The sequence below is a fragment of the Micropterus salmoides genome, unplaced genomic scaffold (genome assembly GCF_014851395.1).
Source record: "Micropterus salmoides isolate LMB-PRFRI ecotype aquatic unplaced genomic scaffold, ASM1485139v1 Ms_hic_scaffold_14, whole genome shotgun sequence".
NCBI lineage: Eukaryota > Metazoa > Chordata > Actinopteri > Centrarchiformes > Centrarchidae > Micropterus > Micropterus salmoides.
Window position 1 is genome coordinate 30225547 of NW_024040485.1, and position 15683 is coordinate 30241229.

Below are 15683 nucleotides of genomic sequence, written 5' to 3' on the forward strand. Positions count from 1 at the left end.
CTTCCATAGATCAATATTCATAAGGTGCATGAGGGGTGGACATGGACATGAGTCTTTTTTCCCCTCATGCACATTCACCAGTTTGTTCATGTCACATAATTTTGTGAAATCCCTCTGATTCTCTTCGGTACCGCCTCCAGTTAATGAATAAAGATCAGTGGGCGTGTCTCCCTCAGAGGATATGACAGCAGATCTGCCTTGGTGCCATACAGGATCATAGACCTTCCCACTGTAAGTAACTGTGTTTTTGTTTGTTGTTGAAACATACTATATTAAATATATGTTCACTTGTTTTCTTATTGAAAGTCAGATGATACCACTGGATGTAAAGCATGAGGCTAGAGCCGATTAGCTTAGCATTAAGACTGGAAGAAGAGGGGAAACGTTGAATTTCTACATAAACACCACTAAAACAGTAAGGTCACTGGTATTTGTTGAAGGTTGTGTAAGCATTGTGTCACAGCAACAATTTAGAATGAATGAACATTATGATAAAAAAATAAAAACTTTAAAATCTGATATTGAGATTCAAATACCAGTATTTCAAGTCAGACAATTTTATTTTATTCGACTCTTGACCTCACTGGAGCATGATTATTTAACCTTTTATTTAACCAAGTCTTATGACATGCTTTATCTGTTTTGGATGGGAGACATGGCCAAAATGACATCGAAGAATAGAATTACACAGGTTCACATAAAAACTTTACAATCACAAAAGAGAACGATTATTGAAAACAATTTTTTTCATTAAACACTTTCTGGATGTAGCATTTGAATGCCTGATATGAGGACAGTGTTTCTCAGTGATAGTCAAACCAGATTTTTTCAGGTTGTTTTTCTAAATTCAAAAGAGTTTTGACGATTATCTAGATCATCTGGTCTGGTAACTGTTTGAGGGAGTTTATTATGAATGACTTCATAAAATAAAAAGTACTGTAAACACAAACACACAGTAAGGAGTTTGTGACCAGCATTCAGAATAAAACGGAGATGAGTGATAAACAAGATCAGGCCTAAGAAGTAGTGCGTTAGATGTATGCATGTAGAGGATGTCCCTCTAATCCAAAACAGAAATAAAAACCTAATTTATAGCAGTATAAATAACTGTATTATCTGCATACAAATGAACTTCACTGGCTTGATGTTCCTCCTTATATTGTTTATAAAGTGAACATTCATGAATTTGTGTGTTGTCTCTAGTTCACACTGAAAAATGAACCCTGAAAGCAGCAAGACGATGATTGTAGCAGTGCTTGGCCGGCCTTTCAGCCTTGGGATGCTGTATGACTGCCGCAGAGACTTACTCATTCACATGAAGTAATATAAAGCTATTAACTGCATCTGGACAACAACCCAAACTGTCAGTTTTTATAATCAAGTTTTGTTTTAATCTGGCAGGATGTTAGCTTTGTTCTGCCCTTTTCATGATAGGGATCATAACCAAAAACGTGATTTTAACAAAATCTGAATTATGCATTATTCAAAAAATAAAGGTGTAGACTGTGTTTCTTGACATCAGCCTGATATCTGCAGACACCTGGAATCACGCCTCTGGAACAACTAGGTTAAGTGTCTTGCTCAGCGACACATTGGTGGATTTACTTAATTTTGTGAAAATGTTTTCAATCCATTAAACATACACTGTTTCTCAATCTGGGGGGGCATAGTGCCACTACAGATGAATGAATGTTGAGCTGACCTAGCATAGATGTGAGTTATGTGGTGGCTCTGGTGCAAGCAAAGTTATTTAGCTAGATATCTGACTTCTAAAAGGGGGCGTGACAGAAAAGATTTGACAACCACTGCACTTAATGAACTTAGCAACACAACGCTGCTGGTTCCTCACATAACAATTGGATCCCTCTCAACTTCATGTGGAAATAAATACATTCATATCCATTCACATACAACATTTTGCTGTCTGTTGAAAGCATGTGACATACAGGAAAAGTACCTTAGATAATTGTATAGTTCTACTAGTATACCAATTGAGGGTCTGTCTGTCTGTCTGTCTCTCTGATGCAGGCACGACATTGTGGGACAGTGATGCCCTCGCACATCATATTGGAGAAACTGTCAATGGATCACCTTGGAAAAGGCAATGTGAAGTATCCGTATGTTTTTGATGACAAAATAGCATCACGTAGTCACAGGAATCCTTTATGGGGCATAAACCTTCTTTGTGTTTGACAGTGATGTATCTGATGACAAAACTTATCAAGACACATCGAAGGCTACCTGAAAGTGATCAACAAGATTCCCACTGTTGGGATAGAGGGGGGTGGTTCCCTGAAACTGGAGGACAAAGACATCAAAAAGGTTGAGAAATTCTCCTGCAAATTCCATGGAGACTTCTTACTTGATAAAACTCCAACATCCTTTCAGGATGCAGTAGAAGTCGATCAAAGCCTGCCAAGATTGCTGGGAGCAAACGGAGAAAACGCTGTACCAATGAAGGTCTGGTTGTTGACCCTGATACATCTGGATTCTTCTGCTGCAAAACTCGTCTGTCAGATAAGTGCTGTGTTAATAGATGAAGCTCAGGCTGTTCTGAAGGAGCTGAAAATGAGGTGCAATGATGCACTGAGAACCACCACCGCACAGCAGCAGTTCTCCCAGATTGGCACAAAGAGTTCAAGCTGGAGTTTCAGCAAAACTTGGCAAAGATACTCCCATCAATCCGAGGAGGAGGAGAAGAGGAGGCTGTGTTCGCAGAGATCCTGAAGAAGAGACATTCTTCTCCTTTCAACAGCAAAGACCTGAACGAGTGGTTGGACTGTAAAGAGAGAGAAGTCTACACCTTAATGTCTTTAACCAACATGATGAAAAACACCAAGATCGTCCCCTCTCAGAATGTTCTTAGTGAAGAAACCCTCAGTGCAGATCATGCTGTGTGTTTTGTTTTCACCTCCCTGGGAAGTGCTGAACCGTACCTCTCAGCTTTATCTAACTACTTAAAACAAACACCCGAACCAGACGACCCTCAAGATGTAGAGAAGGAACAATTGTTCACCTCAAAAGAAATAACAGATGCAATGAGGAATAAAGCAAAGCTCTTCAGTGACTTTGCAGAGGCCAACAAGGAGAACAAGAACATAAAGTTCCTGACAGTGGGATTAACAAATGAGACACAGAAAGGCTCAAGCATCTACATTTATGAAAATGAAAATCAAAGCGGTAACAGCAAGTGACATAAAGCACAACAGTGTGACACTGAAGATTTCTGCGCCCAGATTTGGAGCAGAGAACATCACCTCCTACTCTGTAGAGTACTGTGTCAGAGGAGAGGATGGATGGCAACAAGAGACAGCATCAAAAGCTGGAGAAGTCACAGTGAGCCATCTGAGTCCTAACACAGAGTATATGTTCAGATGCAGAGCAGTGACCTCAGCAGGTGTTGGGCCGGCCAATGAAGCCACGATAAACATTCCAGGGCCGCCTCTTCCACACTGGTAAGGACTTATAAAGATACTAAATGCATTTATGTAAAAACATCACCGTGAAAATAAGCACAACTGAATGAAAGCACTAGAAAATGACTGCAGCTCAAAGAAAACAGCTAATGTGTGTGTTTTTTTTTTTTTAATGCATCAGCATTAATCTTCTCCATGTGTCTCTGAGTTGGCACGTCTTCAACTCCCTTTGCAGAAATTTATAAGGGATTTGTTGGCTGTGGCTACCTATCTGGGTATTTTTTTATTTTATTTTAAGTTTTCATCATTTCATCATTTCATCATTTCCTAAATGTGAACTTTGGTCACATGATAATCACAACAAAGGTTAGATTTATGCTTTATTGTTATATTTTCAAACAATAGGATTTTTGGATAAGAACTAACTGATATTTTAGTTAAACTTCCCCAAATCCAGCAGAAATTGTGTTGTGGCCAAATTGTGTTGACTGTGTTTATTTATTTATAATTTCAGGAGGCACTTTCCACCACCACCTTCTGTCCCTGGTGACCCATCAGTCAGTGACGGGGCAGACGAAGGGGATGGTCATGCAACTGGACAGCAGTGAAGGAAACACAGCAAATAGGTGGCCTGATATAATAATCACAGTGATAAAGGTTAGCCTCTTACAAGCATCTGAACCTGCAGGGAAATCAAAAGTTTGATCTCAGTGCCTACAGTACAAAAAAGGTCCTGTTGCAAATAAAGCCGTAGCAAAGAAAATTGATCCAGTCTGCTATTATATATATATATATGAATTAGTAGTAGTGGTAGTCGTGTGGTTTATTAAAGTAAGAAAAAAGTGAAATTTGGACTAATGGACCACACGTATTATTTAGCACAGATGACAGAGCGTGTCGGCCACCGTAGCTTCTCCTATGCGCTTGAAAAGGGTGAGCGGTGACTGATGGTGCATTCATGTGGGGTCGGAATAAAAAAATTTTTTTTTCTCTCCTTAAATCTTAAAAAAAGAGAAAAATAGAAATAAAGTGTACACAGCACAGTATACAAATATATAAGAAGACACAAATAAAAACTATAATAAAATTATTATATATTACAAAAGATATCAAAAGAAAACCAAATGTTGACAGTTTCACAGCCTTTTTATTGTTGGATTTAGAAATTAAAGTACAAAGTACAAAGTTAGTTTTTTTACTGATGAATTTACAATTGCCATTAGAATTCATATATTTATTATAAAATAATTATTTTGTCCAAGAACCAAGTGAATGCAGTGAGCTGTTTGTTGCAATTTGCTACCCTCACCACTAGATGGCACTAAAACTTACACACTGAATCTTTAATTAGTGTAGATAAACTGTTTGTTTTTACTGTTTTACTTCCATATGCCCACGTGTTGTAGTTTTTCTACCTGTAGTAAAATAGTCTCACTACTACAAGATATGAGGCAAAACATTATGAGACGATATTCTCACAACTTCTAAATCCTAATCATGATCAAACAAAATGGAAACTCAAGAACTGTGTTCTGTGTAACTTATAAAACTTATTAATAAACAAAAATCTGTTTATGCATTAAAATAACGTTTTTTGTAAAAGGTTATTTTGATTCAGTGTTGAACTCATTTATCTAGGATTTGGTTTTGTATTGTTTTTGCCATTTTAACATGTTGAATTACACACACACACACTGGTTCACATCACTTCATCAGGATTTATGTAAAAAAAATAAACACACACTATAAATACAATAAAACACCAACATCAAAATGTAAACATGTAACACTACAAGTGCCGCCAGACAGAATCAGAACATGCAAGTCAGTTTTCACAGTGAATAATGGTTCAAAATGGACTTTGTAATTCTGGGCATTCCCTAGATAGGTAACCTGGAATGTGCCACTTGAGTAAAATTGACTTTTAACAATGTTAAATTATACTTAATACATTTATGAATTTAAAGGTTGGGGACGATCATGGTCACTGTTAAAAGAGGAAATAACCAGAAATGGAGCTATCAGAGACCTCCTGTGCTGACATTTTGTTAACCCGTTCTCAACGTGATTTTGGACATTTGCTGAAGCGAGTGATGCTGTGGTTGGTCTTGGGAATAAAGTCTTCAGGTTGCCCTCCAAAGGTTAGTTGACTATTATCATTAAACGAGAATCCTCAGAGGCCCGTGGTCTGACCAAGTTAGGCCACAAACCTGGTCTGCAGTACTGGTGAAACATTTTCTGTCACTCGTTTAATCGTTTCATCCAGTTGGTTTTTTTTCTTCTGCTTGTTCCAGTTTCTCCCATAACATTTGAATGCACCACACACCTCACCCCCTTCAGATGTGTCATGAATCTTCAAGGTTTGAGCTCCTCAGCTCGTGGGGGTCGACTTTCGGCACCACACCGATCTGCTCATAAAGCTCCGCCTCTTTAGGGTACATCGGAATTTGAATATCCCAATCAGGTTGCTGCAACAGTGGACATGTAAGTTTCATCACACATTTCATCTGATATACTAGAATATTTTAAGAATTACATAAGAGAGAATTAAATAATTGATCTTTACATTGAGTGAAATGTAAACGTATGAATAAAACAAAATTAAATAGCCAAAAATAAACTGACAAGGGCATATATTTATGATTTTGAATCCCACATTCTGATAGATTATTGGCAAAACTGTAAGTATCTGTCTGTATACCAATATGAAAAGCCTTACTTCCACGTTAAAATGTTAAATAATATTCTAGAAACAATAACAATACTGACAGATACAAACTCCAATACTATGACAAAAACAATGTAAAAAAATTAGTTTGAAAAGAAGTATAGACCCAAAAAAATGTTTTTGAAATAAACATAAAATAATTGGGCTAATAATCCAAAGTATGTTGTATGATAAGTGTATTTTTATTCAGGTATCATGATTTTCTGATTATTTACCAGTGGGCGGGGCAGTGGCTCTTTCTGGAAGTACTTTTGACAGGCTTCTGGACGGCAGTGAGCGATGAACCAGAATACACCGAACAGGAGACCCGCCATGATGATCACAGTCGCCGTCGCAGTGGTTGGACTCTTCCATGTGGCGTCTGGACCTGCAGGTGAATTATGAAAGTTTCTGTTTGAACCCAGAGTGTTTCTTCAATTAATAATAATACTTTTACAAACTGGATCATTTGGGATTTTATAGCACTTAAAAGATAAACAGTCAACAGTTATTTTCTGATCAAAACAATTCTGAAATTAAACTCCAGTATGAGATCTTAAAGTGGTGACACTGTGGTGGCAGTTACGTTCTTGGAAGTTTAAACTACAAAAAACAATAAATAGTTTTGATACAATAAATAAATGATCTAAGTAATGTGAGAAAATACCACTTGACATCTAGTTATTTACTGCATGAAAATGATATCAGCTAAATCATTAGAGGAAACCATTCCTCTAATGATTTAGAAACCTCTAATGTCTGTAAGTGTTCTGCCAAAACAATACGTTCACAGTAGACCGAGATACTGGCAGAATGCGGCTGCTTGGCAAGGAACCGGCTACATGAATAACAAAACAGGGAAATGCCAGGTCATAAAGGATGAAAGCAGTATGTAGACCTGTGGCTGTGCAGGGAAACTACACATCTGCATGAAGAGGCCTCACTGAAGCCTCAGTAAAGTAGTAGTTAAATGTCTGGTTAGGGATTAAGGAAAAGGTTTATCATTGAAATGTGTGTGTGTGTATTGACTGAATATGTTTCTTTCTTTTTTCATTTCTCTGTGGAGATAACAGGTATTATCTGTGACACCATAGCTGCAACAGAAAATAAGACTTTAGAGACCCAAGAGAACCAATGATGGTGTTTTTAATGTCCTTTATAAGGGATTAGAGGAAACGTTCTTAAATACTAAAATTCTTTCGAACATCAATTTAATCTTAATCGTAATCCTTAACATTCACTGTATCTTCCAAATGTATGTTACTGTTGACTAAGGCTAAATATTCCTGGGGAAACACCACCAGGGAGTTCAGGCCTAAAGAGGATCAATATCACAAATTTTATCTCCATTTCTTATCTTTTCATTCTATTTTATTATTTTCCTAAGCACAATATTGATTTTTCACATTTTTCATGTATAGCACTTTTTGTATGTTTAAATAAAATCATTGAAATTAAGAAAGCAGATTATTGATTGTTTGTCTCTCATTGTTGTAAGGGACTTGGGGAACAAAAGCTCTGAGAACATTTTTGTAAGGTGCAGACATTCTTGGAAAGAGAGGACATTTTATGCATTGAAAAATAATTTGAAAATTGAGGTTATTGTAGAAAGTAACGACATCTTTTTGAATTTTTTAACACGAGGACATTTAAGAAAAGCATTAATTTGGAGTGAAACAGTTTTTGAAAGTTAGGACATTTTAGGAAAGTAAAAACATTGAAAGTGAGGATGTGTTAAGTTAAGGTCGATTTTGTAAAGTGACACATACTATGTCAAAGGTTGACACAAGTAAAGATGTACAAACATGTGTGTGAATGTATGTGTTTAATGTTTTTATATCCTTGTGGGGACTATAACCTAAATGTACACTATGGGGACTTTTTGAATTTGAAATTGAGGTCCCCACAGGTAAAGACGCTTTTGAGGGTCAAGACTTGGTTTCAGGTTACAATTAGGTCAAGGTTAGGGTTGAGGTTCATGTAGTTGTGATGGTTAGGGTAACGGGCTAGGGAATGCATTTCGTCAATGAGATGTCCCAACAGGGATAGAGGAACAAATGTGTGTGTTCATGTGTGTTTTCCTGTACCTGTGATGGACACACAGTGGGTGTCAGAGCTGCTGCTGTGGAGATGTGTGTCCAGGATGGTCTGAGCTCTGACGCAGTACTCTGCTCCCTCCTGCAGGGCTGCGATATGCAGCATGTTCTCCTCTGCTGGCATCATGTACACATCAGCCTGAAGGACAGAGAGAGAGAGAGAAAACATGCACAGGTGTAACAACTTTATTTAAATGACACAAGACAATGAAATGCATACTGCAAAATATGAGATGAAGGGACAAGAAGGAAGAAGGAAGACGGAAGGGCAGGATATTCAGAGGATGGAAGAAATACAAGATCAAATGTAGAAACAAAAAGAACAAAAGGAAGAAGAGAAAAAACAGGAATAAAAATGTGAAGTAAACTCTCACCTCCTGCTCGTCACCTCTCTCCCACACCGTCACCCTGACGATAGCAGTGAGAGGAAGCTTGTCGAACGACACCTGAAGGGCATCGCCCACCGCCGACACCACCATCTCTGGTGCCCTCAGGACCGCTGCCGGGATAAGACACATTTATTCATTTATTCATTTTCTAGAAACCTTTACTGTTGAGACACACGGCAGCCAGATTACTACATACTCCAAACACACAAACATCCACACAACTTGTGTGACAAGCAAACAACATCTTTATTGATGAGCAACTTCTGGTTTTCTTTTAGCCTTTGGGTTTTTGTCACAAATACAAGGACAGCAACTTTCCCGTTTAATGGAGCGTTAACTCTTTGTTATGTCAAAGTCTGTTTCTCTGTTGATGTGTTTCAGCTTACCTTAACCTGAACCCAACCTTATTATCCCTACACCAAAACAGTTATCTCTCATATGCCTAAGCAGGACCTGACCCACTGTCACCCCAACTGCAGGGAGGGCACTTCAGCTAAAGGGATCACAGGGGAAGCAGCTCGAGCCACTTTAGCCATTAGTGTGCACATGCCTTTCATTAGAACATGTAAAGTACCACTGAAAGACCAAATAATCGCATTTCTCAGCAGTCTTACTTAAACTGAATACAGATATCTTGTCAACTCTGGTCTGGCTGTGACAAACATTAAACTTTCTTCTGCAGGCCTCCTCACAATGTGAAATCTGCAGCTGTGTTTCTGCAGGATTGAAAACCTGCCCCTGTTGGCATCTTACTGTCTCTGCGGTTGAAAGGTCGGCTGAGTGTGGTCCAAGGCGACAGCTGAGACCCGCACTGCCCTCTGACGCGGATGTTGTAGTCGGAGTCGGAGCCCAGGTCAAAGGTCAGGTCACAGTAAGTATGAGGAGTCTGCTGGCACTCAGGAGCATCCACCCAGCTGCCGTTCAGGAACTTCAGCTCAAACTCTCTGATAGACAAAGACTTAACTTAAGACTTAATCTTTTATGTATGTACTTCTATTATTTATCTAGATATTGTTTTTTATCCTTAACATTTTCTTATTCTGTCTTTCCACATGTTTTTAGGTCAGAGCTGTGGAATTGTTTTATTATATTCCTTTCTTGCTGTTCCTCTCCTCTCCTTGAGTGTTCAGGGAGAGGATCTCTGTTCCTCAAAACATAATTATAATATAATAATAATCTTTATTTGTAGAGCACTTTTCAAAAAGAAGTTACAAAGTGCTTTAACAAGTCTAAAGACAATAATACCCAAAAGACAATAATACAAAAACAATACAGGATAAAATCATGACAACATTGAAAAGACTAAAATAGACGAAGATAAATATAAAATAAGTAAAATAGAATAAAATAAAACAGATAAAACAAAGTCAAATAAGATCGGGAAAGGCTCTCCTATAAAAGTATGTTTTAAGAAGGGACTTAAAAGAGTTCACTGACTCAGCCGAACATAGAGGCCTGGACTGTCTAAATGATTATGCATCACTTTGCTCTGGGCCAGACATTAGGTACTGACCTAGGTGACAGGGCCTTTGGTCCAGCCAATATTCTGGCTCTTAAGCTGCTAAATGGCTCAGTGGCTTTTTATAGCTTTCTCCCCAGAACAGGAAAGTTGTGGGCTGTAAAAAACCAAGCTGAAGGATATTGATATTTGAATTGGAAGAGCTGATGGGAGCTGCAGAGTTGGTGATAATTCCCTCAGGTATATATCTATATATGTGAGGTGTTTTTGAAGTTTTACGTCAGGAGGAACCAATGGACTTGTAGCTGAGAGTCACAGACAGGAAGTCAGGACACATATATGGACGCCCTGGGTACCCTTTAGCGTCGTTTTTGGACCTGTAGGTCTACATGGTCAAGTTAGCAAGAATAAATATGCAACTCCCGGTTGAACTTTCAAAGTAAAACAGGTGGTTAATGTTGTGAAATATCACAATTTGGTTAGGTTTAGGCACCAAAGCTAATTGGTTAGTTGTTCGTTATTGGGGTTAAAATAACAACGTTACTTTCGTGACTTAACTTAAGCAACTTACGAAACCTACGGCGCTTAATTAAAAACAATCAATGTTGACTTTTGTTTCACACGGGAAACCAGTCTCCTGGATGTAAGTCCAGTCTTTGGGCCACTCATCCATCCCAACTACCTTCTTACTCTGACTTTTTTGTTATTTAAATTGTACAGCAGCTGTTAGCGTTCTGCCATGGTGCTACAGGGCTTTCCCAGGTGCATCAAACTATGACACTAAGGGGCTTCCAGTGCCTAACTGCATATTGTAGAGAAATAAAATAAATAAAATAAAAAATCTGCATTGAATTTGTAGAATTATTATCCATATCCATTTTGACTGGTGATATGGTTGAGACAATGCTACAGGTATACATGACGCTGCTTGAGGAGATCATGCTCCAGTTTGCTTTAATGTTTTAGCATCATTTACACTATGACACTTCAAACTGCATTTCTATAAAACTCCTATTGCCCTCTGAGCGATTGTCTAGATTTTTGTGTCAGAAGTTTCAATGTTTTCATGAGTTGTAGGAAACGTGTTATAAACAGTATAAAGGAGCCCTACAGCAGGTTTAAATCCTTCTGATGAAGCAGATGAGCTGCTGTTGTGTCATAATAATTACCTAAACTTGTGTACCACACCCTGCAAACCTCTGTCACAACACACACTGCTGCTGTACATGACTCACAGGAGTGGACTCCTTATTGTTCTCTCAGTGTTTTTCTTTTTACTGCAGTTCAGTGAAAATGAAATCAAGCGTTTGTACGCTGACAGGTGGGGCTGTTACCTGTAAGGTGACATTTATCACAATTTACTACTAACCGCTACAGATACACCGTCTTAGAATAACAGTTAGGTATTGTTCTGCAGGTATTGTTCAATTACACAGAATTTTATTTTACAGTCTAGTGGGTTTCAAATATGCTGATGTTCAGCATCTTTTGTTAGTGTGTTGGCACACTAACATTTGCTAATTAGCAGTTAGCACAGCTGAGGCCTATGGCAATGTTATGACTTTTTGGTATCAAAGTAGGCCTATTGGACACATCAACATGTGACCTGCTGATGGCACTTCATGAAAAAAGGATCACCATAGTTACAGTTGATCCTGAGGGGAATATGAAGGTCTGCAGCACATTTTATGACAATAAAACAGTGTTAATGGTGACTGTAGAAGAAACATCTGCACAAAGTCAGTAGGAGGAGACCATGAATGTCTGAACCAAACTTAAAGACAATCCAACAGTAGTTGTTGAGTTGGTGAAACGACAGACATACCGACATACCAACATACCGATACGAGAGCACAGAACTAACTTCAAAACAGGACTTCACAACAGCCGCGGAAATGTCCCTGAGAGTTAATTAAAACTTCCTCTCTGTGACTGACAGCTGACATGATGTTGACAGTGTTGATGCATCACCACTGGTTCACAGAGAACAGACACTCCTCTTGATTATCATTATTAAGACAGGTGTGTCATTAATTCCTGTGTTATTAGGTCGAATGATTTGAATTAATGTGTGCGGCAATTATCAAGTAGAAACACCTTTCATACTATTGAAACTCTATTAAAGATGGTGATGTATATTGTTTTACTCACCTTACTGCAACTAAGAAATTTTAGGAAATCTGCCTTTAAGAAATCACTGATTCCAGCTTCTGAAATGTGAATATTTTCTTGTCTTCTCAGTCCTCTTTGATATTAAACTGAACATCTTTATGTTTTGGACCAAAAAAGAATAAAAGTAGACATTTGACTTTAACTCAGGAAACTGTGATGGGCTTATTTCTGTTTTTCTTTCTTTTTTACACGGTAAAATGTGCCAAAGTTTGGGTGAGTGTTCCCATTGGAAGCCCAATGTTAAGTTATGTACGGACCCTTTATTCGGCGCTGCTGTGCCATCATAAATCTCTGTCTCTGCCTTTAACTCCTCTCTCACTCAGACAAACAGCAGACGCTCTGCAGCTTGACCCAACCTCATATCTACATCTTCTCAGGCAGCAAATGGCCAATTTAGGCAGTTTCATCTGAATGCCGTGGTCCAGCTGTCATCCCTGTTTATCTAACTCCTCTAGTCTTATAAATATTTACTAAATAACACCCCCTGCTAATTAATAAAAAACTAAATACTGAAACCAACTATTAATAATTTTAATATTCTTATCAATGCATGTTTTTATTTTTCTGTTATTTTGTACATAAATATATATATTTATTTGGTAAAATTATAAGTTGTCAGCTAACAATTCTTCAGTAGTTGTTGAGTTGGTGAAAAGACCGACATACCAACATTCATTATCGTGATTATTGTGCATTAAAGGAAGTGTTCGGTGTTATTCTATCAGCCATTTTCATTAAAAACAAAAAGTATCTCTAAGTACTGTCTGACTTCCTGACTGTGGCTTGCAGCTTCCTAATGACGATGTAAATCTTTAAAAACAGCTCATAAATATATAGTTTCATGTTTAAAAACAGCTGCTCACTGTAGTTTTTAATCAAAGTGCATTTGTTGGGGACTATTTTCAGCAGCGGATGAATCCATATGTGGTGCTTTAGCGAGTATTTGGGACTGCAGGCGTTTGTGGGACTGAGTCAAAATAAATTACTGTGAACTGATAGCAGCCTTGGAGGAGGGATATACATCTAAAAAACAGATAGACGTGATGTTAAACATTAATTTCCGGTGAAGTATTGTGTGTGTCTGTGACTTACCCCTGGAACTGAACAGAGTAAAGGACTCTAGTGCTGCAGGGCTCCTGCAGTGGGCGCCACTTCAGTACGTGTATCATGTCTACAGACTCCATTGAAACTCCGCTGGGAGTCGGTAGCATCCAAACATCTGTTGACACAATGAGCTCATATTTTAAATCTTGTCTCAGAAATCAGATGATAGAGAAAGGGGAAGCAAGCACAGTTATTACTGTCAGCGGGACTTAACTGCAGTGGTGGACAGTAATTAAATATATTTACTCAAGTACTGCACTTAAGTATAAATTTAAGGTACCTGTACTTTACTTGAGTATTTTCTTTTCATGCCCCTTTTTACTTGTACTCCACATCTCAGAGGGAGATATAGTGCTTTTTACTTCACTACATCTATCAGACAGCTTCACTTACTACAAATTAAACTTTATACATGCAAAACATGAAGCGTTTATAAAATATGATGTTTAGTTGGGTTAGGTGCAGCCGAAACAATTATTACTGACTGACACTGAAAGAAACTGACAACGACTTTGATCGTTTAAGACATTTTTCATGTAAAAACATGGTTTCAGCTTCACAAATGTGAAGATTTGCTGATTTTGACTATTTTAATTTATTTGTAATAATTCTGAGCTTTGTGCTGTTGGGTAGACAAAGCAAGCATTGTGGTGTCACTCTGTGCTCCGGCTAACTGTGACAGCATTTTTCACTATTTGCAGAATTTCAAAAGTCAATTAATTGAGAAAATAATCAGCAGATTAATCTATAATGAAAATAATCATAAGTTGCACAAAATGGTTAAAATGAGCTCCAGCTCAACAATTACAACAGTAAAATCCTACTTTTACATCAATGCATGAGTAATAATATTAATATACAATAGTATAGTAGTAAGTACTATAAGGACATTTTTCTTTCTGCAATGAAGAACATTTTCCTGAATACTTGCATACTCTTACTTTAGTAACATTTTCAATGCAGGACTTTCAGCTTGTGTGGTATTAGTACTTTTTCTTAAGTAAAACATCCGAATACTTTGTCCACCACTGACACACACATATAACTGAGTAACTAGAATTATTATTTAAAAGGTTTATAATGAACACCAGTGTTTAATAAAGAGTAAAGTTTACTTCAACAGTAAAGCTTACTTTACTTTTAAATTCTGTTTGTCATGTCAGCAGCCCCTCACAAATATAACCATGTAAATAGTACTTTTTACTTTTGATAATATTTTTAAAAGCAGGTACTTTTGGACTTTGACTAAAGTAAACTGAAGACTTCAACTTTTAGTGGAGCAATATTTAGCAAGGGTATGTGTACTTTTTCTTGCTTTTATCTTGTATTGTTTTTATATTATTGTCTTTACATTTGTTAAAGCACTTTGTAACTTGTTTTTGAAAAGTGCTCTACAAATAAAGATTATTATTATTATTATTACTTTGTACAGAATTTGTGTACTTCCTCCACCACTGCTTGACTGAGGGGAATATTAATAACAAAAAACTATACAAGTGTAGAACATGTCCTCAACAGTGTAGTAAGGGAGACAGATTCTACTGGATCTGTATCAGCTGGGAGGGAAAGTGAACTCACAGTTTGTGTAGTCCAGCAGAACAATCACCATCATCATCACCATCAGCAGACTCGCAATGCGTGTCAGTGTCATGGTCTGAGAGTTCACCACGTCAGATCCACCATGTCCAAATCCCACCAGTGACCTGCATGCAAACGGGCCCAGAACACAACAGAGTAGGGGAGAGCGGGGTAAGTTGTCTCGTGTGTAAGTTGTCACACTGCTCATAACTCCAACACTAGAAGCTCTATGTCAAAAATCATATGGCCACTTTGTGTGACTTCTTTTTCTATGTTCAACTTCCTGTTCACATGTGGTCAAGGTGCCTCTAATCTGAGGAGGAGCACATTTTTTATATTTTCTTCTTTCAAAAGTAAAACATTTGCACTTACTTTATTTTATGCAATCCAACTTTGTTAGGAATCAATGTTCAAAATGATAATTTTGAACAATTTAGAGAGAATTTTGATACTTCAGCTGAAGTGCTATGTTGATCTAACCTTGAGATTTAGCCAACATTAGCACACATGTCAGTTTGGGGCAAGTTGTCTTAATGACTTTGGGGCAAGTCGTCACATGTGACGTGCCCAAGAAAAAGTGTGAAATTGTGTAATCACCTCTGACACCAGTGTTAAATGATACTGTAAATAGATTATACAGTATAGTTTACAGCAGCAGGCCTATCTCTGGACTACACAAGACCGAATTCATGATACTGTATGATGTAGTGTGTATGTGCCTGTGGGAATATACAGTCTCATATTGTAGGCATGTAGCGTGTT

At 37.7% G+C, this 15683-nt stretch overlaps 1 protein-coding gene across 1 annotated transcript; it reads right to left on the reverse strand.

Annotated features, from left to right (window-relative positions):
* Window positions 1-4549: 4549 nt before the first annotated feature.
* On the reverse strand, window positions 4550-15041 carry crfb16 (cytokine receptor family member B16). The gene is made up of 7 exons (XM_038718965.1): window positions 14922-15041; window positions 13332-13458; window positions 9362-9552; window positions 8594-8718; window positions 8211-8358; window positions 6360-6511; window positions 4550-5884 (listed from the first exon to the last, which is right to left on the reverse strand). The coding sequence occupies exons 1-7, from the start codon at window positions 14992-14994 to the stop codon at window positions 5762-5764; spliced, it is 939 nt and encodes a 312-aa protein (XP_038574893.1). The 5' UTR covers window positions 14995-15041; the 3' UTR covers window positions 4550-5761.
* Between the last annotated feature and the right edge of the window lie 642 nt (window positions 15042-15683).

Coding starts and splice junctions, on each gene's coding strand:
- crfb16 (XM_038718965.1), bottom strand. CDS start 14,994: ATGACACTGACACGCATTGCGAGTCTGCTGATGGTGATGATGATGGTG. Junction 9,553..13,331: donor TACTCTGTTCAGTTCCAGGG/GTAAGTCACAGA, acceptor TTTGTCTATCAG/AGAGTTTGAGCTGAAGTTCC. Junction 6,512..8,210: donor CCACTGTGTGTCCATCACAG/GTACAGGAAAAC, acceptor ATTCACCTGCAG/GTCCAGACGCCACATGGAAG.